Here is a 25,771-nt window from a genome sequence, read left to right on the forward strand (position 1 = left end):
TCTTTAAGCCTGGCAAAGTTCTGATTTAAGAGTGCAAGCGGCATGACTCAATAAAGCCTCATTCCACTTCTTTGTTTTATAGAGTCTCCCATTAGAATATCAGTATCAACAGAAGGAGCAAATACTTCTTCATGTAAGTATATTTAAATATTCCATTCATTAGTTTTTAACCCAAGACAGTACCTGCTTCTGAAGATCGTGTTCCTGTGTATCCTCTGCCCTTACTGAGGAACAGTCCATCAAGTTCGGGAGCAGGATGGTATTTGTTGTTTGGAAGGGAATGGCCCCTTGCTATGCTTAGGGTGGACTAGATATCCCCTCCCCCTAAGGCACATATGGATATGAGAAGACACGACATATGTGGTAGTTTTATAATGCAGTCTCTTTGAATGTTGAAAAATGACTACAGAGCCTCTGAGGCCTGGTTCTAGGTGAGCAACAGAGAACATCGTTGGTGGTTTTTAATGTGTCTTGATGCCTTGAGCAATTGCCTGAGGCCTGATACCCAGCTGTTTGGGGCCTATTCTAAAGCTCCCCAGTTCTCATATAAAGTCTGCTGTGACAGAGTAAGGAAACTATATATAGATGCCCTTAATTCAAATTTGATAGTAAGTGACTAATTATGAGAATGCTTGGAAGCAAGTCCCCAGGCAAGATCTCAGATTGGTTTTCATCTGTTTAATGTGAAATGTGCTTTGTGCTTATGGAGTTCTACAACGGTTAGATTGATTGGTGCTTTGTGCCATGTCAGGGGAACTTAAGAAATTAGCAAGGACTAGTAAAAATAGTTTTGATACTTACGAATTGTGAATGGCATAGAATTAAGTTTTGATATCCAACGGGGGAATTTATCAGACCTTGAAAATAAAGCCTATAATTACAGTCTTTCTCTCCCATATTTTAGCTCTTTATTTAAAACTATTTCTCAGGTTGATAAGCTCTTCAATAAATAGACGTCCCCAATCATTCCATTCCAGCCCAGAGGGTGTGTTTAAGGAACAATTTCCTTTGGCTGTCAGCATGGTAGGGACCACTTGCAAGAAGGTCTGTACATTTGGCAACTTTAGTTGTTTTCTCAGGCTGTTGAAATAAATCCAGTTTGAACCTAAAGCCTTTCCCTTTGGGCTGATGGTACCAGAACTGTAATGATATGATGTAAACGTATCTTTTATTGCAAGAAGTATGATGTTTTGACTATATTTTAGCTAGATAAAGCATCATTTAACTAGATTGATAGCAGCAATCTAGGGAGATCAAACAGGAAATAAAATGCTAGAGAGGACTTAAATTGGCTTCTTCTGTATTCTAACGATACTCATTACATAGTCTGAAATGATAATCCCTTCTGGGGAATTTGGGATATTTGTTATTTAATTCTACTTATAAAAAGATTAGTATAATTATATAGATTTTAGCTGACTAGCATTAAGGCATCATGTGGAGCTTTGTTTTAGATTTTTGAGTGCTTATTATACAAGGGCAAATACTGGATTTTTCCTTTTGGCATTTTGTCTGGGAACAGTTTCTCCCTTGCATGATTCATTGAATAAAGTTATTGAAACTCTTGTAATTGGAACCCTCATGCTATCATTAACAGGGCGATGGATGCTATCCTTAAGCATATCCGAGCAGTCTTGGAATAGAAGAAATACTTCTTTGGATTTTCCAGAGCTTTAGGGAACTGAAATGAATCTCTCGGTTCATATTGTATTCATTGCAGTACTGTTGAGAGAGAAATAATTTTGAAATCTGACTCTGATCTCCAACTCTCAGCAGAGTTAGTTCCTGTTGTTTGGTAAAGGATTTTGACGAAGAAAGAAGGCTTTGTGTTTTGATATCATATTAAAATATATCAGTGTGCCATTTTCATGCATCCCTCCTTCCCCGATCATGCTAGACTCTCAGTAAATGCTGTGGGATTGATTAATGCCCACATTTTTGTTAATCTCATGAAAATATGCTCCATAATTTGAAAATACAACCAATAGTGGCAGGATCCTAAGTCTATTCTTGGTTAGAACGATGAGAGCAGTGTGAGGCATCATCAACTCACCTATGGGCAGCACCCATAGAACCCTGCATTGCAGAAGGCTGTGACGTCAGCATAGCTCCATCTAGTAAAGGCTGAAGGGGAAACTTGAGGAAGCAGTAACGGCAATAAGCGGGACTTAAACATTCAAACGATATCTGTGAGTCGAAGTCCTTGGGAAAGTTCACATGGGTCAGGAATAATCAGCCCTGAAGAATAGGTTTCTTTTCACTTCGTTTCACCCAGAAAGGAGACACCAGTAAATCCCCGGACGTGAAAACTGAACTACGCAATTGGGATGTAGTCATGTCTTTGTGGGGCTACGTTCTTTGAACTATTGGCACTTGTGTTTTCTATGTACACTTTAAAAAGCCTTTCTGAAGAGGATGGATTCAGCAAACCTATTATGTGTTACGATGACCTGGTGTGCTTTTGGGGTCAGGCAGCCCTGTTTCTTGTTCATTCTTCAGGTACAAATGTGCACACCTCTGTGGGGAAACATCCCCTTACTGCCAGTCCTGTTGATGAGAGCGTGTCACTGCTGAGTAAATCTTGTGACGGTTCAGCAGTGTCAGTTTACATCCTTGGCCCTGCTCAGAACTCTCCGTCCCTTCTGCTGACTTCTTGCTTTTCTCCAAAGCCTTCCCTGACCATGCCTGCCCTCAAAGTTCTGCTTTTGACGTCTCAAACTCCTATTGGAATAGAAAAAACAAGAAGAAGAAAATAAGAATTGCCCACTTACCTATCTGAAATACTATTGCTAATATTTTAATATATGTATTCCTCTAATCAGTGTTTTTCATTCTGACTTTCTATTTATCCACCCTTCCTCTATCTACTTAATGTATAATAAGCGTTTTTCTCATGCTAGTTATTAAATATTGATCAGAAATATTTTCACGTATTTTTTTAAATCTTAAATTTTTAAATATTTTTTGAGCATCGTAACAATAAAGCAGTTGTTCTTGACTGGAGGTTTAAAAGAATTTATTTTTCATTTACAAACACCTTATCATTTATTCCCCCTGTGTATTTATTATTCCTAGCAATTCATAATTACTGGTGAAATATCAAAGTTACACAGCCTACACTTTGTAAGGAAAATTTTAACTATTTCTTTTTTGAAATTGGGATTGAAATTTGCATGGTGTATTCACTATTTTTAGAGTTACTAACTTACAAAGTTTTCAAGAAGTGTCTTATAACGATCTCCTGGTAAAGATTAACATTATTTTCCTTTATTTACTTTTTTTTGGTAAATGAGGCATCTGTGACTTGAAACATATTATTTGCTAAACAAGCATCCTATTACATACACTTACGTGATATTGTGTAAGGAGAAGAATGTGAACAAAATAGTTAGTAGGACGCTCTTGTTCCTCCTTTACGTAGGATCAGCACGAAAGTAAAAGGACTGCTTAGAACAAACCTGAATTATTTTTCTCTGAAGTGCCAGCTGCCCGTGACCCTATGTTGCCTACAATTTTATTGAATGCTGTAAAAAAAAAGTGCAATTGTTATACCAATCACTTTACTGAATTAAGAACCATCCATTCCAATTTAATATATAAATGAGGGAAACAAAAATGAGAAGTCTGATGAATAGTAATTAGAAAAAAATAAAGATAAGTTTCTGGAAAACAGTCTTAAATAGTAGTAAGTGTTTCAAGTAATAATAATAGCATAAATCTATTGAAGACTTTCTGTATAACAGGCACTGTCCTGGGTGATTTGTATGGATGATAACTCATGATTCTTACAAAACCTTAATCCAGTTTTCAGATGATGATACTGATCTATCTTGTCTGAAGTCATACAAGCAGAATTCAAACCCAGGCAATACACTAGTCTGCTATGATACATGAGATTTTGTTGCCTCAAAGAAAAAGCCTTTAATATTAAAAGGAATGCGATTCTATGAATGGACTGCAACGTTATCTTTGACACGAAGTGGATTGGGAGTATGGGTGGTAGCCTAATAAGGTAAATGTATGGCCTGGGACCAGCTGAGCCCCTACGATCTGTATGTCACCCATCAAAGCATGGCAGGCAGTGAGGCGAAATGGAAAGAACACACATCTTGGGTGGACACGTGCTTGTAAGTCTAAATATGAGTGCTGCAATTACTGGGTAATCTTAGGCGAGTTGTTAACCTCCCCGAGACTCAGTTTCAAGGTCTGTATAATCTTGTTTGTCTCAAATCTATATTGGAAGCCTGATGTGGGAAAATTAATGTGAATCATTTAGCACATCTTTGCTTTTAGGTGGTCTCCCCTCTCTGTGGGAGAGAGCTATACCTGGAAAAGCGATGTGGCTCTAAAAAGAGAATGGTAATTAGAGGCAGCCTTACGTCTTATTTGAACAATGTAGGATAATATCTTTATTTTTGGAGGAGGAAAGGAGCTAATTATTTGCATTCTAAATGATGATGCTGGAAGTTCTATGCTCGGAAATCACTGTGTCTTTTCAAAATATGATATATTCTCAGCGAAGCCTGCATTTCAAAGGAACTTTTCCAGGAAGTCCTCTTTGAAATCTCTGAATGAAATGAAGAATTCAGTCCTTAATTTGGCACCTAAAAGCTCACTGAAGGGGAAAATCTCTTTTGTCCGCAGGACATTTTTGTTATAATGAGATACAGCATTTTCACTTGGGGGCAGTGATATGTATTGATCAGATTGGGCCAAGTCCATGGTCCATTGGTGAGATTTACATTCCGTCCTCAGCTGGAACTGACTTACCTGCTATAATGGTGGAGGAAACTGCCTGAACCTTTGCTAAATGATTCTCAGCTGGAAAAATGGCATTTCAATTTCAGATCTTTATTGGTGGCAAATATGAAATCTGTCCTGTCACCGTCGGAGAGCTACTTCCAAGTGAATGCAAATTGTGTTTCCAGGTTTCTAGAAACATGACATTTTCAAGGGTGTGGTGGCTCTGTTGTGGAGAATGACAAACAAATTCCCATGCACCATATAGCAACAAGAGAATAATTTTAAAAAGGAAATTGCCCCACTGGTATTACTTCCATCTTTCTAATTGCCTGGGCACTTACAGATTTTTGGGGCAGTACAGTGTCTTGGCCAAGAGCACCAGCGTGTATATATCACAGCCATTCCTATGCTCGGGCAAGTTACTGCCTTCGTGTTCAGTTCATTCATTTTGTGAGTGAATGTGTCTTACTGTTTTTCTTAACGTACCACCTACAACTGTCCTATCATTCTTCAGTCCTGCCTTTGACCTTTCTAAAGTCATTCATTGTCTCTCATTACATTCCACTACTGGGTGAGATCATCTTAAAACTTTTGATCAAACTTACAACGAAATTATAGTTAACCTTGTGTATTTAGTTGAAATTAAACTTTTACAGAATTTTCTTTGGAACCATGGAATAAGCCATATATGTGTATGTGCTGTGTATATATAAGTAACTGATATTTGCATCATACTGTATATTTTGTAAGGCATATTTTTATATGTTGAGTCATTTATTCACACAAGAACTCTGTGACCTAGATTTCGTCCCATTTGTCAGTTGAGGGGTTGAGGCTCAGACGTTCTGACATGTCCAAATTCAAAAACTAAGTAGGTGGTATAGCAGAAATTTAAAACTGAATCTTCTGATTGCAAATCCTATGGTCTTTTTTTTTTTAAGTTTATTTATTTGAGAGAGAGCATGCACAGCAGAGGGCTGGGGGGGCGGGGTGGGATGGGTAGGGGCAGAGAGAGAGAATCCCAAGCAGGCTCTGTACTGTCAGTTCAGAGCCCAATGCAAGGCTCGAACTCACGAACCGCAAGATCATGACCTGAGCCTGAGTTCAAGAGTAGGATGCTTAACCAGTCGGTTAAGCTACCCAGGCACCCCAACAAATCTTATGGTCTTTTGATACAAAGTTTTATGGGATCCATACGGCCAGCTTGAGGGAGGGCCTTCTTAAAAAAAAAAAAAAAAGGCATCAAGATGTAGTTTTTCTGAAGATTCCCGGGATATAATCAACATTTATTCCAGTTATCCCAAAGCCAGCTTTTATTGAATTAATACACTTCCCACAAACTACAAGGTAATAAAATGGACAGGCAAGCCCTTAGTTAATGGCAATACAATCCAAGGGCTTAATACTATAAAAGGAGGCAAGACTGTTGGTCCACAATTATTACAGTGACTTGCTGTTCAGCTTTATTACTTTGAGAATGATGTGGTATATTTCCAAATATGCTATTTTACAGAGATGGGAATAATCTTAGAGCCATTGTGCTAATGGGAGTGTGATCTTCATCAAACAGGCATATCTCCCTCAGCAGCAGTTTTTTTCAGATAGTTGCATTGCCTTATCCCAGGCTAACTACTATTTAATTTATTATGTGATATCTTAAATCCTGAAAATTATTTGTATGGTACCGAAATTCATTAGTAGAAAATTATCAGACTTGTTTCTTTGTATTGTATTCTTTTGGGAGATTTTTACTAAAATAGTCTCGTTAACATTAAGAAAATTAGTCAGTCTTTTTGTACATCAGCTGGAAAAGGGAAGGACATCTTTTTCCCCCTGTTTTCAGAGTAGTAAAACTATAGTTAAGTGTTTTTAATCATTAGGGATGGAGCAGTGAAATGGATTATACACAAACCAGTTTTAATTTTTTAAATGGCAAAGTAGAGGGAAACGAATGGAGACAGAGAAGTGTATATCAAGAAAGCATCTAGAGCAGAGCTAGCAATGTTTAAATAAATTTGGTGTTTTTTTTAATTCTTTATTTTTTTTTCAAGTTACCTAGGGATCTGAGAAATAGGAAGATGGGAATAGAAGCCTTTAAATTAGCCCCTGGGTGTTCCAGGAGACAGCTCTCTCCCTGGGGTAGGGGGAGGAATAAGATAGAGGAAGGGATGGGGAACAACATGATAAAGCAGCAGCAAAATACGAAATATGGATCATGATTTAAGAGTTTATTGATTACAAGCTATAGAAATTTAACCCCAGAGGGCTTAACATAAAGAGGGTATGTTGGAGTACATGACTGGTGCATTTTGATCCAGAGCTCCACTGCTATTAATAGAATCTTCTCTCAGCCTTTATGCTTTGCTTCTCTACAAATGGTAGCTTCATTCTCAGTGGGTTTTGTCTGCCTGACGAGGAGAGAACTGCTGGCGTCTCTAAGCCTGTAACCCCTTAGCGCATAATCTAAAAAGAAGAGAAAGTCCACTCCTCATCCACACTGCAAAATTTAAGGAAGAATGTGATTGGCTCTACTTGTGTCATGTGCCTGCTCCTAAAAGGGTTACTGTATCCAGGGAGATTAATGACTCAGGCCCGGCAGGGGCCAGGTCAGATGTCCACTGCTGTGTGTGTTTGGGTTCGTGAGGCAGATGGGCTCAGCCCCATGGGAACTGCACGGTGTAGGTTCATTACGGGCAGGAAGGTTGTGTACCTAAGGAAGGGCAGGGTGGGCTAGACAGGCGAAACCAGTGCAGTCCTCTATGGCTGATAAGCAGACAACTTTAGAAGAGTCAGGAGATACACATCTCAGAATTTTAAAGGAAAACTAAAAATAAATGTTACTGAACATTGCTTAATTGGGCAGACCAGATTTTTAAAGAAAATTAGAAAACTGAAGACAATTGAAGTATCTTGAAAGACTCTTTAGTAGAACCTGTGAGCTGACTATATGATCATTCTTAAAAATGCCTTCTTTTTTTAAGTCCAGAAACGTATGCTTTTCTGAAGAAGGTAGAAAAGAGTAAAAAAATGAGCTACGGTTTTCACATTAGAATGCATAGGAAGCATTTTTGAAATCTGTAAAATGTTCTGACTTTGGAGTTAGAAGCCAAAGTCTATTTGATCCAGATTCTTTTATTAAGAAATCTCTGATTAAGTAGTTTTTGAAAAATTACTAGTTTCTTTCACCAGAGTAATTGCATATTGATTAGTTTCTTTCTTTTTTAACAGTGAGAAAAGGAAAAGAAACATGCTTAGCCCATTCCATTTAACATTGTACAGAAAACTCAGCAGGTCTTGTTGAAGTGTGACATCACATTTGCTGAAGCTTTATCAGCCTCATAGACATCACCACTGAAACCTAGAGAAAATAGTGTCTCCACTACTTCATCTGTAGGCAAATCCCACTTTTCCCTGCCCTGCTCTTATTATAATGCATCTACCATACAAGGTGCTTGAGGATTTAATTCAATTTTTAATAACTTTGTATTCATAGTTCAACTAATTGTCAAAGAACTGCTGGAATGGCACTTTTCATTTCATCTCTCAGTCTACCAGAAGTCAGCAAAATCTTAAAAACCAATTATATGGCCAATGTGGGTTAGAGTCTACAGCTGCGCTCATCTCCATGCAAGTCCATGACTATCTCTTACTTAAGAGATTTGGCGTTTAGGTTGAACTTACTCATCACATCTAAGCTATTGTTTTGTTCATTGCTCAGATATTCCATGGTCTCTTCTTCAGCGAATATCAAGCTTTTTAAAAAATGGGATGAGGAGAGATGGCGAGAGGGTGGGAGGGAGACACACACACACACACACACACAGAGGAGAGACAGACAGAGATAGGCCGTGTTAAATATTGCAGGACTTTTTTTTTTTTTTTTTTTTGCCGTGATAAGAAATTTCCTCCGTATTCCTTTTAATTTTTAAAGGGAATTTTGGGCTATTAATTTCTTCATTTCAATAGTAAAAATTGTAAAATATAGTTTGGGATAGGCCAAGTGACAACTAAGGTCAAATAGCAAGTGAGTGGTAAATGTGAAATTAAAATTTGATGGCCCTGTTTTTGCTATTTGAGTCTTAGATCACTGAGGGTTTCTCTCTCTTTGATTAAAATAAGTGAATGGTTAGTAATCTATTTCCCATAGGGCTCCAGCAGGATGCTAGGAACTGTGAAGTGTATTTCTTGAAAGGGGAGAAGGTTGGGGGAGGTGAAGTCAAGATTAGTCCTTGGGCTGAAGTAGTTTGCAGTAAAATAGAAAGGTTAATTGTGGTTAATTGTGCTAATTATGTGTAATGACACATATTCATGATACAAAGCAGAATATGGGAAATAGATTTTTAAATTAAGTTGCTTTTTAAATAATATTGCTTAAGATAGAATACACTTACCCATTCTATGGCATGTGACTTAAAAGGAAATATTATTTAGATAATGATTTTTTTTTTTACTGTTGTCTCTTTTTTAAGTAGCCAATTATTTCTGCTTCATGTTTAGAGCTCAATAATTTTAACAAGAATCAGAATTCTGAAATTTATCTATTTAAAAAGACAATGAAAATCTATGATTTACCATTACAAGTAAAAGGCCAAATAAGATTAAGAGGAATCAGAAATTACTTTGTACTAAGTAGTTTTGAAAGCAGTTTGGGAACTTTTAAAGGATTTAGAAACTTAACTGGAAATTTTAGATGAGCATAATCATAGTATGGTAAATGGAATAACTGTTGATTTTCAGAAACTTGCCCATCATACATAGATGGACTTAAAAGATATTCAAAGAGATATTTTTGACTAGGTTACCTGGAAATATATATGGAAAGGTTGAAGTTTCTTGAACAATATTGTTTTCATTAGTTGTCTTTTTTTTTAATTTTTATTTTTTAACATTTATTGAATTGACCTGAAGGCGAAAGAAGTAGTAAGCTAGAAAATGTATGTCTAATTATATTGTAACCGAGTGATAGGTATAGTAAATTAAAATAATAAAGTAAATTAATTAAAATGATTAAGTATTGAAAACAAAATATTCCTTTATAATGATTCCTCTATTTCTTAAAGTTCATTTATTGAAAGCAGTGATTAATTGACAAGAAGCTTCTGTGTCATCTGATTGAGTTTTCAACTGTAGATTCCCCATGTAAGAATTAAGATATATTCAAAAACATAATCTGTAAGAGGAAATATATTAAATTTATTTTATCATATTTTATATAAATGTCATGAATTTTAACTTAGAGATCTAGCTATTTAATCAACCTATAAAAATTCACATCATTCACAAATAATGTAACTTTGAAAACATCATTGTTATTTTAATTCTTAGTCTACAAAGATATAATAAAGAAGTTGCTACAACTACTTTTAAAAAGTTGCAAAATCTAACAATCCACCACTGATGAGCTGTTCCCGGCAGAATTTGACACACAGGACATTTTTAATGATAAGATGTGATGTGAGGGAATATGAAGAGAAATAGCGTCACACATATCTGAGGGAAAATTATTTAAGTGGCCGTAATAGGTTTGTTTTTGTTTTTTACAAATTTTGTACATTTCCCTTTAGTTGATCCAGATAGAGGTTTTTCCCCTCTGCTATCCTCATCGCAGGTTCTTATTTTCACATCCCTAATACTCCAAAGCAGAAATGCATCTTGTTCAGGCTTGATCCTCAAGTTATCTGCAGAAAAATAAACCATACAAAGAATCCTTGGGTATGTTTTAGAATGAATAGATTATGGGGGCAGCAGAATTGCCGTGTATGTGCAAATGAGACTGTGTGTGAAAGCAAGATAAGCTTTAGGAAGGAAATAGGTGACTCAAGGGCACATAAGGGATTTGTTGGAACCTTTAAAAACATTTTTACAATGCAGGTGAAGGGGACTGAGATTTAAAACTGTTCAGCTTTGTGAAAAAATAAAAATGAAACCTAACATCATTACATGCATACATACAGAAACAAGTATGACTAAAACTTTCTGCTTGTTTTTTTTTTTAAGTTTCTAGAACATTGGCTGTGACCTTTTATGTACAAAGTGCATGAAGAGTGAGTCTAATAGAAGCTGCTAGTGGAGAGGGTCTTCATGAAGAATAGGACCAGCTCTGCTCTCTCAATAATTGTCAAAACATCTTAACTCACCTCCCTCCTTTTGTAGCAGTAGTGCAGACTTGGGTAAATTGTATCTGAAATTGTAAATAAATATATATATATGAATATATATTCGTATATATGAATATATATATTTATATATATTCATATATATAAATATATATTCATATATATATTCATATATATATTTATATATATTCATATATATTTATATATATTTATATATATTCATATATGTTTATATATATTCATTCATTTAAATTGTATCTGAAATTATAAAATATATATATATATTCATACATATTTATATATATATGAATATATATTCATTCATTTAAATTGTATCTGAAATTGTAAATATATATATATATATATTTATATTCATTCCTTGTCCAGTCAAGGGAGAAAGCATACTCTTTATTAGTTTATTGATATACAAAGATGTTAGATTGTCTTCCCACCCCCAGGGGTACTCTTCTGATGGTCTCATAGCTCTTGCTTCAAGCAACAAGATTGCTACTAGTTATTGGCACGAAGTGCACATTGGTTCCCAAACTGTAATGTAAGGTCTGGAAGGAAGGGATTTGGGGTTATTTGTGTTTCCATTCCCATAACGTATCACTGTACTGTTTCCCAGAGGTGATTTTTTTAGATTATTATACTTTTTAAAAGTTGTATGCATATGTAATTATAGGAAGACACCTAAAAAAATCATGAAACATATTTAAATATTTAAAAGAATTTTCTTAATGTTTATTTTTGAGAGAGAGAGAGAGAGAGAGAGAGAGAATGAATGGGGGAGGGGCAGAGAGAGAGGGAGACACAGAATCCGGAGCAGGCTCCAGGCTCTGAGCTGTCAGCACAGAGCCTGACGCAGGGCTTGAACTCACAAACTGCAAGACCATGACCTGAGCCGAAGTCAGACGCTTAACCGACTGAGCCACCCAGGCACCCCAGATATTTAAATATTTTAAAATCGATGTTTTAAAAAAATAACATTGGCTGAAATAATATTAGAAAAATTTTAACATTTTGAGAAGTATTTAACATTTTGTATGCTTCTATTTCAATTTTTCTGACTTCTGTATCTGGGAAGTTTCTTCATTTTATGACAAGTATTCATTTACGTGGTGGTTTATAAGAATCTGTTTCCCCTTAGATGGGATTATTATAAATTATCTGAAAATCTACATATTAACTGGTTGGTCGCTGTTCCTCTCTGTGGTGCTGAAGAGTCTTTGGGAATAAGGGCATGCCACCATTGCATTAATAAGGTTGATTTTTCTTTTATTATCATTAAAAGTAATGATACTAAAGTAGTAATAATATCTTCTAGTGAGCACCTATCACACATCAGATTCTTTCATTTGAGAACAAATATCTATTAGTCAAGTTATATAATGAAAAACCTAAGAGGCTCAAACAAGTCAGTATTTGTCAAGGTTAGATAAAAAGTAATGGCAGAAGCAAAGTTGCTTTCCAGCCTCTCTGACTCCACATCCTGAGCTCTTTTCACTCACTGACTGTAGTGACTATAGAGGATGAAAGAAAAACCCTCAGAGGGCTCCTCTTGTGAGGGCATGTGATCATTGCAGCTACTTTTGAAAATAGTTGTTTTCCTCTAACCCAGTTACTTGGACCAAATCAGTTTTATGAATCAAGGTTCCTGAGCAAAGTACAGAAATATACGTACACATTTACTATGATAAAAAGCATTCAGACCAGAAAGTTTTAGATAAGAAATCATATTTGTTTGGTACTTGGATAATTTAGAAGGAATTCATAAACCTCGCACACATATTGGGTTGGAGAGACAATGATGAGTGCTTTATGGTCGATAAAAAGGGGTGTCCATTAAATATCTGAAACTTAGCATTATAAGAAACAAATAAATAAACACATAGGTGATACGTATCCTCAGCTACCTCAGCCTTCATTCTGATGGTAATTTTCAGATCAATTTTGAGATGCAGAATAAAAATCATAGCTTTTTGTATAAATTTCAAATTGATATGGAAGGTTATTTGACTTTAACAGTCTTTATAGTAGGTTTTCTTTTTTGTGTTTAGATTGACTTATTTTGTCAGTTTTTAGGTTTTTTTTTTTCCAAGCAAGATGGCATTTTCATCTCCTGCTGCTATTAACATTTAGAGCATGCGGCCTTTTGTTGCAATGTGGTGTAAATTCCAAGTGACTGAGGATGATTAAACAGAAAATGAAACTTGAATGGCAATATCTCAAAATCACTTAAAGCCATGACAGGTGTCTGTCTGTGGCAGTATATCAGTTTTGAACACATGAAAAGTAAGAAATGATGGCTTTTTCATGGTTGGATTTTTCTTTGAAATCAAAGAGAGAAAATACCAATTTGTCCTGGATCACTAAAACAGTGAGCTGGATTTCTAAACAACGTGGATAGTACACACAATGAATTACCCCTGAGTTTGCAATCTGATAGGTATGTGCCATACCTATTTTATACCAGTTGTAATTTTCTCATTTGTACACAGATGCTGAGTAACATTAAAAAAAGTACAACTGTAATTAAAAAGCAAGCACTCAAGAAAGATAAGACACAAAGAATTAATTGCAATTACAACTCTTCTTTCCGCATTGACTGCAAAAGCTTGGTGATCTGAATTGTGCTTCAGCCATAAGCTCAGGACTCCCTCCAACCCCCAAGGCTCTTCTTTAACATTTGTTATTACTTAGCTATTTTATTTGGCAGAGATCCCTCTGTCTCATCTTCTAATGCACTGGCAGGGTTCCTATTGCCAATAGCTTCGAGCCTACTACTGCTAGGATAAGCGGCATAGCCGAACTTTCTAGCCTCTGCATCCTTATAAATAATGCATCCGGTTTCCTGTAACTACATGAACCCTTAGACTTTGGTAGGCATGTCTTTGTTAGTCAGGGTAAAAGAGTGGGGAGATGAACAGTAGGGGAAATAGTTGTAGGCACTTATTATCACTGATTAGAACCTGACGCCATCATATATGCATTACTCACTAGGTTAATGTTAATGGAATGCTTATGATATTTATAGTAGACATAAACATGATATATAAAAATAATATCTTTGCTGACTAAACTGCATGCTTAATTCAACATGGAAAGTGCTGGTAATGTTCACCTAGGACCTTTTAAAACTCTATTGCCCATAATTAGATCTAATTTACTTATTTTTAAAACCTCTTTTACTTTGCACAGGATCCATTGACTTTTTGGGTGTGCGCACACTTGCTCTTAAGAGCAAGAATGAGATATTGGTTAAAGATAATACATAATCCTTCAGGTAGCTTGACAGTATAACATGTCACTGGATTTAGGATGAAGGAGGAAAAATGCTATGATGATGACTTAATTGCAAAGTAAGTAATATATATCATACTTTGAACTTCAAAGTGTTTATAAACTTATGTTCTTAAAAATTAATGTTTTGGGGCGCCTGGGTGGCTCAGTCGGTTAAGCGGCCGACTTCGGCTCAGGTCACGATCTCGCGGTCTGTGGGTTCGAGCCCCGCGTCGGGCTCTGGGCTGATGGCTCAGAGCCTGGAGCCTGTTTCAGATTCTGTGTCTCCCTCTCTCTCTGCCCCTCCCGCGTTCATGCTCTGTCTCTCTCTTTCTCAAAAATAAATAAAACGTTAAAAAAAATTTAAAAAAAAATTAATGTTTTACTTTGAGCAACAGAGATATTAGTATTTAAAGAAGAGAAATTTTTAGTTTTTCAATTTTTAAAAGCAAAACTTGTTTAGCAATGTCCTTGAAAATGCACCCTCAGGGGCGCCTGGGTGGCGCAGTCGGTTAAGCGTCCGACTTCAGCCAGGTCACGATCTCGCGGTCCGGGAGTTCGAGCCCCGCATCAGGCTCTGGGCTGATGGCTCAGAGCCTGGAGCCTGTTTCCGATTCTGTGTCTCCCTCTCTCTCTGCCCCTCCCCCGTTCATGCTCTGTCTCTCTCTGTCCCAAAAATAAATAAACATTGAAAAAAAAATTAAAAAAAAATAAAATAAAATAAAAAAAATGCACCCTCAGACAGTGTTAATGTAGAATAACAAAGTTCCACCCCCATACGTATCCTTTTCTTTGTTGGACATGCTATCATTGAACATTCACCGAATGACGAATGACTGTTCAGCATTAAAATTATGTCATATGGATGAAAAAAATTCAAGTTGATTTAGATATTGAATGAGAATCAGGTTGCTCTAGAGCCTTGTATATTCTCATGAGAATTAATTGAAAGAAGGAAAAATGTTTCTAAGTAGATAAAGGATGTTAATCTTCATTTTATTGTTGGTTTCTTTAATTACCATCAGTTTAAGTCTGAACGGCTCATGTATTTATGAATATGATGACTTATAACTAATAGTGACAATTACTTTAGTCATCTTTAGCTTTTGCCACGTCAGTGATTTTGCAGAGCCTAGGGAGATATCAGAACTAATATTAGTCAAAATGTTTAATATTTATTTCTTTGAATCATGTTAAACTTCCTTATTGATTAAACTAGTTTCTACAACTAACCAAGTTTTAAACTAAATCGTCAGATCTGTATCTGTATGTATGTAATATAATTTTTTCTCTTTGGTTTTGAGTATAATTTTTTTCTATTTTGAAATGTCAGGATTTCTGGGTAATTAGAACATTTCCTTACTAGTTCAGAAAATTTGGCCCACCCTATTTTAAAACTGTGCATTGGCATGACTGGTAAATAAGTCTTCAATTCCCCAAAAAGATAATAATAAAATATATTAATATTTTATTCAATTTATGTGTTTTAATCCACCCACTAAAACAATCAAGCCAATAACTTTTTAAAAAATCAACCCATCATCAAATAACTACTATAGCCCAGTATGTTTTGATGGGTGTTTTGTTTTGGTAGATACTGAGGGTAGAAATAGATGGATTAAGTTTTTCTGTCTCTAATTGTCCGATAATCCAAAGGCTTCTTGCTTAGGCATGGTGATTTCTGGAATGGATCTCTGGATTCTTCTTTTATCATTAGTCAAAACACTATCGGAAAGAAATACTTTCATAACTCGATCCTGAGTGAAAACAACCTCAGATACTTAGACATGTACGTACAATAAACAGTGTTTCCACAACATGTGTCTACTGTACATATACAATCCATGAGAAGGCATGGACTCTCACTTCTGAAATATTTGCATTTGTGCCAGACTGAGGTTAGGAAAACTAAGTCCTCCCCTAGAATGTGACACCGTGAAAGCAGGAACCATTGCAATCTCTTTCCTTTATTCTCGTAGTCTTAGGTGGGGCTGGCACATATTAGGCACTTACCAAATAATTACTGAATGAATGAGTGAATGAATGAAGCTACCAAAGGCAGCAAGGACAAGATGAAGCTACGATGTATATGGAAAAACTGACAAAAGGCACATTTTTGGACGTTGGGAAAAAAATTGTAAAGCTTGTAGCAGAAGAGGCATTAACTGGAGACCAAATCTTCCCTTTTCACATTAATATGAATAATTTTTACTTGCTGTAATTGCACAATGTTTTCAAATACTGTCTTAATTTTTTAAAAAAGCAATTGAAATAGAGAAATTAAATTTTCCTGCTAAAAGTCCAGGTTTAGGGTGCATCTTCTTCCCTCAGTGATCATGTTTGTATCAGCAGAAATATGCAACAGAGGGGCATCACACTGTTAAGTAGGTTAAAGCTTTTTGATTCATGTACTTACCAGTAACATCATTTAAGTGGGTTGGTTTTATCATGGCCAGAGTTAAGCCACACAGCATGATTAAGTGGACCATCTAATGTTGCAAATTAAATTCTGCTGTTGGAAAAAGATGCCCTGAGCTGAGAAGTAAATACTTATTGTGTTCTTGTTCTCTTCTTTTCCTCTTTCCTCCCCGAATTTCAGTTTTGCTTGGGTCCAAGGATGGTAGGGCTCAGCAGAGAAGTTATTTCTTCTGTTATTGATGACTTTTTTTAAGTCTTCTTTCATTAGTGCACTTTCCAAATATAATTCTCAAGAGAAGAAAGAAGGATCCTGATAGTGAGGATGATAAATAAGGAAGGACTGGTGTAGATCTACTACTTGCCATGATGTCTGCCTTGCCGTTGTTTCTCATAGTCAGCTTTCTCTGCTATTTTCCATGGAGACTCTCAGAATTTGAATCATGGCTTCACTCTCGTCAGACAACCCCACTTTCTACTTCAGAGAAGGGTGGAATGTCTTTTCCCTTCCTGCTTCCACATCTGTAAACTCCAGCACGATGTCTGGGACATAGCCAGCCACTTAGTGAACAGTTTTTGGACGGATGGGCAGATAGATGGCAAGATCAATTAACGTATATCTTTGGTCTTTAGAAATGGTAGCCATTTTGACCATATATGATACAGTGACCTCAAAATCTGAAATCTACTGCTTTTGAAAAGCAGGTCATCCAGAGCTTTTCCATTTTTACCTTCCAGACTGTGAGAAGAAGTTGGTTTAAATGCTGATCAGCAAATCTTCTCATCAGTTGCTATATGTTGGCTGAATTACAGTAATATCAGTTCATTTCCAGTTGGACAACTCAAGCATTTAGCTCTGAGTTTTTGACAGCATACAAGTCACTAAACTTATTATTTTTGTACCCATTCGACACAACTTTTTCCCTTGCCAGAGGTTATTTTCAAACCTCTTGTCTCCGGGAGTACAGCTAGCTCTGAGCCAGCAGATGCCGAAAAATGTCTTACCTTCTCATTGTACTTTTTTTTTTTTTAATTTCAGCAATTTCTCTCTGCTATTCATTTGCATCACTACAACCTTAGGTAACTTGGAAAACTGCTTAAATAGTAGCATTTCTCTCAGCAGATTCTTTGGTTTTAAGACTGTGAATGATTATGAATAATTTAACTTTTGATATACTCATGCAGAACTTTTTCACTGGAGTCTTTTTGGGTGAAAGGGAAGAATGGGAGTGGAAATCCAGTTGTACATGGATACCTTTTGGATGCCTTTGGCATAGTCACTGGTAGACTATAGTGGTAAACATTTGGAAGGACATGACAGAGGTAAATATTGGGCCATATCCAGGTATTTTAGCTTGGGGCCAAGGAGATTCAACCAAAGGGTAGGTTATTTGTCTCACCTCTAGTGACAGAGTCGTGGCAAAGCCACAGGGAAGAATTTTTGAGAAACACTTCAGAAGATTTATGTTTCATTCTGAGAAACCTCTTTAAAAGCCTTTTCTTTCTTATGGGAGGTATGTGGGGGTAGAAACAGCATATGGTTGAAACCCTCTGCACGGCAGTGATATGTAAAAGAAGTACTTTCCTACTAGGTTAAATTACCCTTGCATGCCTCTTGCTGTCAGTGACATGATTTAGTTAAATACAGATGCTTTTAGAGGGGCTTTGTACTGCATCATAAATATTTAACAGTTTTATAAAATACTGTATGCATAACTGGGTGGGAAATACAGCAGTGGAGAAGCCCAACTTGCACATCAGAGCCCTCGGCCTTATAGCGTCCCCTGACCAGTTGACCGTTGAAAACGATATGCTCAGATGCAAGTGTCATCAGCAATTAAAGGATTCTGTTTCTATTTTTCCAATAAAATGAAGCTACTGTCTAACCTTTCTGATTGTCAGTAAAGTGAACTTTGTAATTTCCCTCTTCACATTATTCATAGATGTTCCAGTTCCCTAGTGACTGAAGTATGGCATTAGGAAAAATTCCTTCTCAATAAAGAAATGGTGTGGGGGAGGGGTCAAGAAAAGCTCTTAGATTTTCTACAGCAACTAATGGTTTATTTATATAAAGATGCTTCATTGCCATTATCTAATAGTTAAAGTCATATGAATCTTGTATTTCTGATATAATTTTGAAATTCATGTTGTTTTTTTAATATATACTTTTAAGTTCATTTATTTATTTATTCTGACATAGAGAGAGAGGGTGGAAGGGGCAGAGGGCGAGGGAGAGAATCCCAAGCAGGCTCTGCACTATCAGTCTAAGAGCCTGATGTGGGGCTCAAATTTACCAACTGCGAGACCATGACTTGAGCCAAAACCGAGAGTTAGATTCCCAACCGACTGAGCCACCCAGGCACCCCTGAAATTCATTTTAAAAGTCAATTCCTTAAAGTGAGAGTGGTAGGGGAACGTGGGTGGGAAGGGTGCATGCAGTGTAAGAAGTGAACAAATACAGGTTAATGAATGTGGAATTGGTTGATTCTTTTGTTTGGCATAGACCACAGAGTTTTTGTAATAAAACTTATTACAGGAAATTAAGATGGGTTCTCTGTCATATGTTGTGGCCAGAAATAGTTATGAAAAAAAATCTTTGAAAATATTTTTTCCGGCATTTTATTACAGAATTTCCAAACATACAGAAAAGTTTAATGTGTTGTGAACAACTTATGCCCACTGTCTAGATTTTACAGTTAACATTTGCTGTATTTGCTTTATCAAATACCCATTTGACCTCTCTACCCACTCTTATTTTTGATGCCTTTTCAAGTAAGTTGCATACCTGCCTGTATTTTATTCCCACATATCCCAGTATGCCTGACATATGTGTTTTATTACAGTCTTTAAAAGAATATGTAAGTGATGGATTATGCCCACAATTTATTTTTTCTGTAAATATTTTACTTTATTTTTTAAAACAAACTTAAATTGTATCTATTTATTTATTTATGAAAATAAACTTAAATTTTATTTATTTATTTATTTATTTACTTACTTATTTAATATAATTTATTGTCAAGTTGGCTAACATACAGTGTATGCAGTGTGCTCTTGGTTTTGGGGGTAGATTCCCATGATTCATCACTTACATACAACACCCAGTGCTCATCCCAACAAGTGCCCTCCTCAATGCCCATCACTCATTTTCCCCCTCCCCCACATTTCCCACCCCAAATCAACACTCAGTTTGTTCTCTGTATTTAAGAGTCTCTTATGGTTTGCCTCCCTCCCTCTCTGTTTGTAACTATTGCCAACAAACAGAATTTAGGTTTGTCTGGAATGAGTCATCATATTTGGAGCTGGGATTTTCTAGGCATCATGTTTCAGGATTTAACTCCATTATCAACAGCCTTCTTTCTCTTCTTCCTGACAGTCATTCCTTCCCTGTCCCAGCCTTCTGATTCTCCAAATTAAAAGAGGACATAACCCTGCCTCGCCAGTTCTCAAATATTGGTAATCTTGGTATCACATATTTTTGAACCATTGCAATTATAGTAGGCTGATCCCTATTTTGACATGACAGTCTCCTTACCTCAAGATAAGCTCCCTTCCACCCGCTAGCGGGTCTCTTCTGTACCTTTCCACGTAAGCTTAAAGCTCGGGTGTAATGTTTCCATTGCTAAACTAATTTCTTATCTCCAGCCTATCCTCAATGAAAGCTGTTGGGCTCCACAGCACAAAGTCTGTGTGTCCTCTTAGTGTGATAAAATGAGGTTGAGTAAATGAGTCGGAATATAAATATTGGTCTCTGAGATAACTTTCAGAAAGAGCCTGAATATTCAGCAGAGTTGTGACCAAAAGAGGTCATGGGAGCATTCAAGAAAAGTAACTTTTTTTTTTAATTTTTTTTAACGTTTATTTATTTTTGAGACAGAGAGAGACAGAGCATGAACGGGGGAGGGGCAGAGAGAGAGGGAGACACAGAATCGGAAACAGGCTCCAGGCTCTGAGCGGTCAGCACAGAGCCCGACGCAGGGCTCGAACTCACGGACCGCGAGATCGTGACCTGAGCCGAAGTCGGACGCTTAACCGACTGAGCCACCCAGGCGCCCCAAGAAAAGTAACTTTTAAGTAGAAGCAGTCACAGTGAAGGCTCAAAGTGAGATATTCCTGTAGAGATAATCCATGGCAGTAGTGACAGAACGTCCATTCTACTCTTTCTTTGTATCGTCCTTGACAGTACTTCACTAGAGAGCTTTCCTTTGTAGAAATGAGTTGAAAGGGGAGGAGCATTAGTCCTGAATTTAGTCTTGACTCTGAAATTAATTTTGGTGTGACTCCAGGAAGATGACGATGAGGATGATGATGATGATGATTTTTAACTTCCTTGGACCTTTTTTCTTCTGGTAGAAAACAAAATTCATGGGTAAATCCTATTCCGGCTCCAACAATCAGTAAAAGTAAAATTTAGATCTAATTATTCTTGGAATTACAGTTCATCTTTGTAGGAAGCCTAAATCCTTTCACTCCATGTAGTTTCTGAAATAGGAAGAGGAAACAAGTCCTTCTTAAACAGATCTCGACCTAGCAACATATTGTGTGATTTATGATAGCTGAGTTTGAATTGGAGGTCAAATGACAAGATATTTTTATCTTATGACTGTTAAATTCATATTTTTAAAGTAATAAGAACTATAACAATGCAGAAAAAATGTCCACCCCTTGGACAGAGAAGCAGCAGAAAAATACGAGGCTGGCATTTGATTTTAAATAGGATACTTCTACTCCTATGAGCGTTATAAGGCTTATGACCTTACAGCTGTATTGCCAGTTAGGTGGTTCACTCAGAATGCCAAATCAGTTCTGGAAACTATGTATATTTTTATTCCTCCCTTTTTTTCCTTTGGTGCAGCTTTGTATTTTCATTTTGATCAGCAACAAGGAGATAGAACTATGTAGACTCCAAGGGAAATGTATATTCTAAAATGTTTCCTCTGGATGAACTCTTCTCAGATTTTCAAATTTAGACTATATTTAAAAGTAGGACACTTCAGGTAATTCCCTTCCCCCAGGCTTCCTTGATTCCAGGTGTGTTTTGAGGGTTTATTTTGTATAAGGCTTTAAAGATGTTTCCGAGTCTCTTGAGTAGATGGTACTCTCTTATAAGTAATTCATAACTTCCTTCATTTGTGGGCCATCTCATGCCCAACGGGTTCTGTCTGAAGCAGAAGATTGAAAAATCAAAGTAACAAATTCCAGAGCATTTGTAGAAATGTTTTGTTGTGCTATACACTGCATTTCTGGATTGATTTGGGGATTATAGAGTCAGCTGACAAGAAACTGAAAAATAGCTAGTGACTAAGTATGAATCAAGTTTAATTACTTCCATTTTTGAAACTTTACTTTGTGTTAAACTAGCATTGATTATCAGAGATGTTTCTTCCTTATGTTTAATTTCTCTTACTGCAATGAAGTATAGCCTTTATTATTTTCTTTAAATAAATTATACATGTCCATACTCATAAAATGCAGATTATCTCTTGTATTTTTGTTACATTTGTCATAAGACTTGTGGATACAACAAACAAAAATTATCTCTTAGCTGTGGTGCTCTGTGATGTGATCTTAACTTATAGGTAGTGAATATTAATGAAACAAAGATATTTGTTCAAGGTAACTAATCCAACATATATAGCTTTAGTAAATATTATGAATGACCGTCCACATAATATCAGAGTAGTCACTATAATTTTCCTTCTTTTTATTACACACACACACACACACACACACACACGAGTACTTTAACATTATATGCATTTATTCACACAAGTACAGCTCTTATCTGGAGTACCCATGCCTCTAAGATGTTTTCCCACACTTTGTTCATCTCTCTTTAGTAGAGTTTCCATATTGCTGCGTTTATTCAACAACACTTAATGCCTTCTGTGTGCCAGGCATGCTCTAGGAAGTAAGGATATAGTGATAAAAACAGACACAAATACTTGCCCTTGTGGAATTTACATTCAAGTGGTGAGTTCATCACACATTTCCTAACAAAGCACACTGCGTAGAAAATACAGATGATTCAGAATAACTGCCACTTTCCCCACCCCAACCTTTGCTCATATTTCTAGTATATTCTAAAAAGTGGGATGGGATGGAGTTGAACAATGAGAAATAATATTTTAGGTATATAAAATGAGATAGAGTTAGAAGCCCTTGCTCATTTTCTCCTAAAACGTCTTTTGAATTGTAAAGCTCAATGACACGTCAATTTATTATAGCTTTATTCATGCTTCTGAGTTCCTTGGGATTGCATCATTGACATAAATTCAGAGTTCATAGTTAATTAATAACTGTCAAAGATTTAATGCCATGTGATCTACTGAGATTTTGTAGAAGAAAGGGCAACCTAAACGTACCAAAGTCTCATTATTTTAGTGTAGTCCACTAGTAACACTGGTCAGATACAACATCTTTTCCTTTTAAAATTAAATGTTGGAAAAGTTGAAACCATGATGAGTGTCCAGAGTCTTCTTATTTTTATCTTTTTTACTGAGTTGGAATTCACATAACATAAAACTGACTATTTTAATGTGAGCAATTCATTAGTATTTATCACAACGTTGTGCAACCATCTCCTCTACTTCCAGAACATGTCCAGTGTAATTTTACAAGAACGGTGACTTGTAAAACTAAAAATAAAATAAACTGTGTTTGTATATGACTAATGATTTTACTTACAGGGAGTGAGAAATTCATAGTCCCTCTCAAAGTAAAGAAAACTTATTATAAGTATCATATTTAATAAAGATAACCTTTCTATATAAAATTTTCACATCCTCATCTTTGAGGCCATGTACTATATCTTGAGCTAGGGAGGATCTAAACTCATAAAGAACAAAATGTGCCAGAATGATATGATCATCTCATTACAAAACGAGAAAACGCAGAGGGGTGCCTGTGTAGCTCAGTTGATTAAGCATCTGACTTCAGCTCAGGTCATGATCTCTCAATTCATGGGTTTGAGCCCTGCGTCGGGCTCTGTGCTGACAACTCAAAGTCTACAGCCTGCTTCGAATTCTGTGTGTGTCTCTCTCTGTCCCTCTTCCACTCAAGCTCTCTGTCTCTCTCTCAAAATAAATAAATAAACATTAAAAAAAATGAAAACACAGACCCACAGTCCATATCAAATGTTTGATACAGCATCTCACAAAACAATACTTAAAAGTAAGTTGTCTTCTCTGAGGAAATTTTCACTGGGTGAGAGTAAAGTATAATGAGTCTTCGCTCACCTACAAAGTGGGGAGATAATACCTGCCCAGTAAGGTAGAATGAGTTTCATATTTAGCATTATGAATAAGGTAGAAGAACATCTACATTATATATGTTTGTGTATGTGTATATATATATACATATATATATATAATACAATAATGTAAAAGAACATCAGATAGTACATGGATTTGGTTTGCCCTCAGAGAACGTTTCTGTTGAGTTGAAGAGAAAAGAATTACAGGAAAAACAGTTAAAATTTAGTTTATTCCCAGCTTTCCATCCACTGAAAGGATCTGTGGTGGTGAAGAGTTAAGTATAGTTGTGGTAATGGAGTTTCCCTAGAATAAGATAAATTCACAAGAGGCATATTTAGGAACAATCAGAAAAATTTGATAAGGATGTGCCTGTACTGGACACTCAAAGATCTGAAAAAATGTACAAGAGTTTAGAGGGTAGAATGAAAAAGCTTGCTAGTTTATTAGAGGTGCCATTATCTGTATAATTCAATTTCAATTAAAAATAAAACCAAACAGAATTATGTACTGAATGGAAGCCAGATAGTGAGAGACCTGGTCTTCAAAGAAATTGAATTCTTTAGTCCTATATACATGACATAGTTAAATAATAGAACGGACTGTGAAGATGTGCCCCAGTAGGTGGTACAGATAAGGAAGTGCTGGGTCCATGACGTGGAAGCATGGAAGGCTCCGTGGAGTAGCTGCGGCCACTTGGCGAGTGACTTTCAAATGAGTGGGAAGAGGCTGACAGATGCATTTGAGTGCTTTGTCCTCTCATGGAAAGAAGTGAGTTTTAAAGGTCACCTTTGGAACATGAAGCTTTCTTATGAAAACTGTGATTTCAGGGGTACCTGAATAGCTCAGTCAGTTAGGTATCCAACTTCAGCTCAGGTCACGATCTTGCGGTTCCTGAGTTCGAGCCCCGTGTCAGGCTCTGTGCTGACAGCTGGGAGCCTGGAGCCTGCTTCAGATTTCTCTGTGTCTCCCTCTCTCGCTGCCCCTCCTCCACTCATGTGCCTGCGCTCTCTCTCTCTCTCAAAAATAAACATTTAAAAAAATTTTTTTAAATGTGATTTCATAATTCATTAGCAAATACATAAATCATTATGTTTTATCTCTAGTCCTCTCCGGTGACTGTAATTTGGAGATACCACAAAGTAAACTCTACTTTTTTAGCCCTAAAATTTAGGAGCAAGAATAAGCTTTTTCAGAGATAGAGTCAAAATACAGGGGAAAAAAAACCTGTAAAAGAGAGAATAAGTTTGGGTTATATGGTCAAAAGCAAACTGGCATTTGCCATCCTCCTTCATCGGCTGGAGCTGAGCTAAATACTTCTGATAATAAAATAACTAAACTAAATGCTGCACCCAATAACCTAGCTTGAATTGAAGTAGCAGAGGAATTTGAATATATTTGATGATATAATAGGATTTTTTTCTTCATTGAAGCAAGCTTAGACAGAAGCTGGAATAGTGTGAAAATGGATCAGAAATACAAGTCTATTTTGATATTGTTCTGCCAAATCCCGTTCTGTATTACTGTCCCCTCCTGACCCAGGTCGACTTACTAACATTTACTTCCTTATCTTCTGCGGTGGATTAATAATGGCTGCAAGTTCTTTGTCACTGTCCCCAGTCAAGACCTATTTCCCCAGTTCTTGAATGTCAGCTGGTGCTGTGACAGCTTAACCAGTAGGATGCGATGGAAATGACCCATGCAGCCTCCACATTCAAGGCTCAGGAGGGCTGGCGGCTTGGGCTTCTTCACTCTTGGAATGCTTCTGCTCAGAACCCAGCCATGCTGTGAGAAGCCCCAGCTTCACAGAGAGGCCACATGTTGGTGCACCCTTCCACAGTCCCTGCCGAGCTCCCAGCTGACACCTGGCATCGACTCCCCATCACGTGAGTGCCATCCTCAGTGTTTCAGCTCAGTTGTAGCCTAGCTGATTGCAGCCCCGGCTGGCATCAAATGCAGCAG

The 25,771-nt window shown here is 36.6% G+C and overlaps 1 protein-coding gene across 12 annotated transcripts in view; it reads left to right on the plus strand.

The window, feature by feature from the left end:
- The window catches only part of NRG1 (neuregulin 1), a 1,116,936-nt gene that overhangs the window by 960,464 nt on the left and 130,701 nt on the right, over positions 1–25,771 (plus strand). For 10 of the 12 annotated variants that reach the window (XM_045456271.1, XM_045456262.1, XM_045456281.1 and 7 more), the window contains exon 5: positions 83–133. The exons of the other annotated variants lie outside the window; for them this stretch is intronic. In XM_045456271.1, the coding sequence (XP_045312227.1) occupies positions 83–133 (51 nt within the window). The remainder of the gene's footprint in view (positions 1–82; positions 134–25,771) is intronic. 12 annotated transcript variants of the gene reach the window in all.

The sequence above is a fragment of the Leopardus geoffroyi genome, chromosome B1 (genome assembly GCF_018350155.1).
Source record: "Leopardus geoffroyi isolate Oge1 chromosome B1, O.geoffroyi_Oge1_pat1.0, whole genome shotgun sequence".
NCBI lineage: Eukaryota > Metazoa > Chordata > Mammalia > Carnivora > Felidae > Leopardus > Leopardus geoffroyi.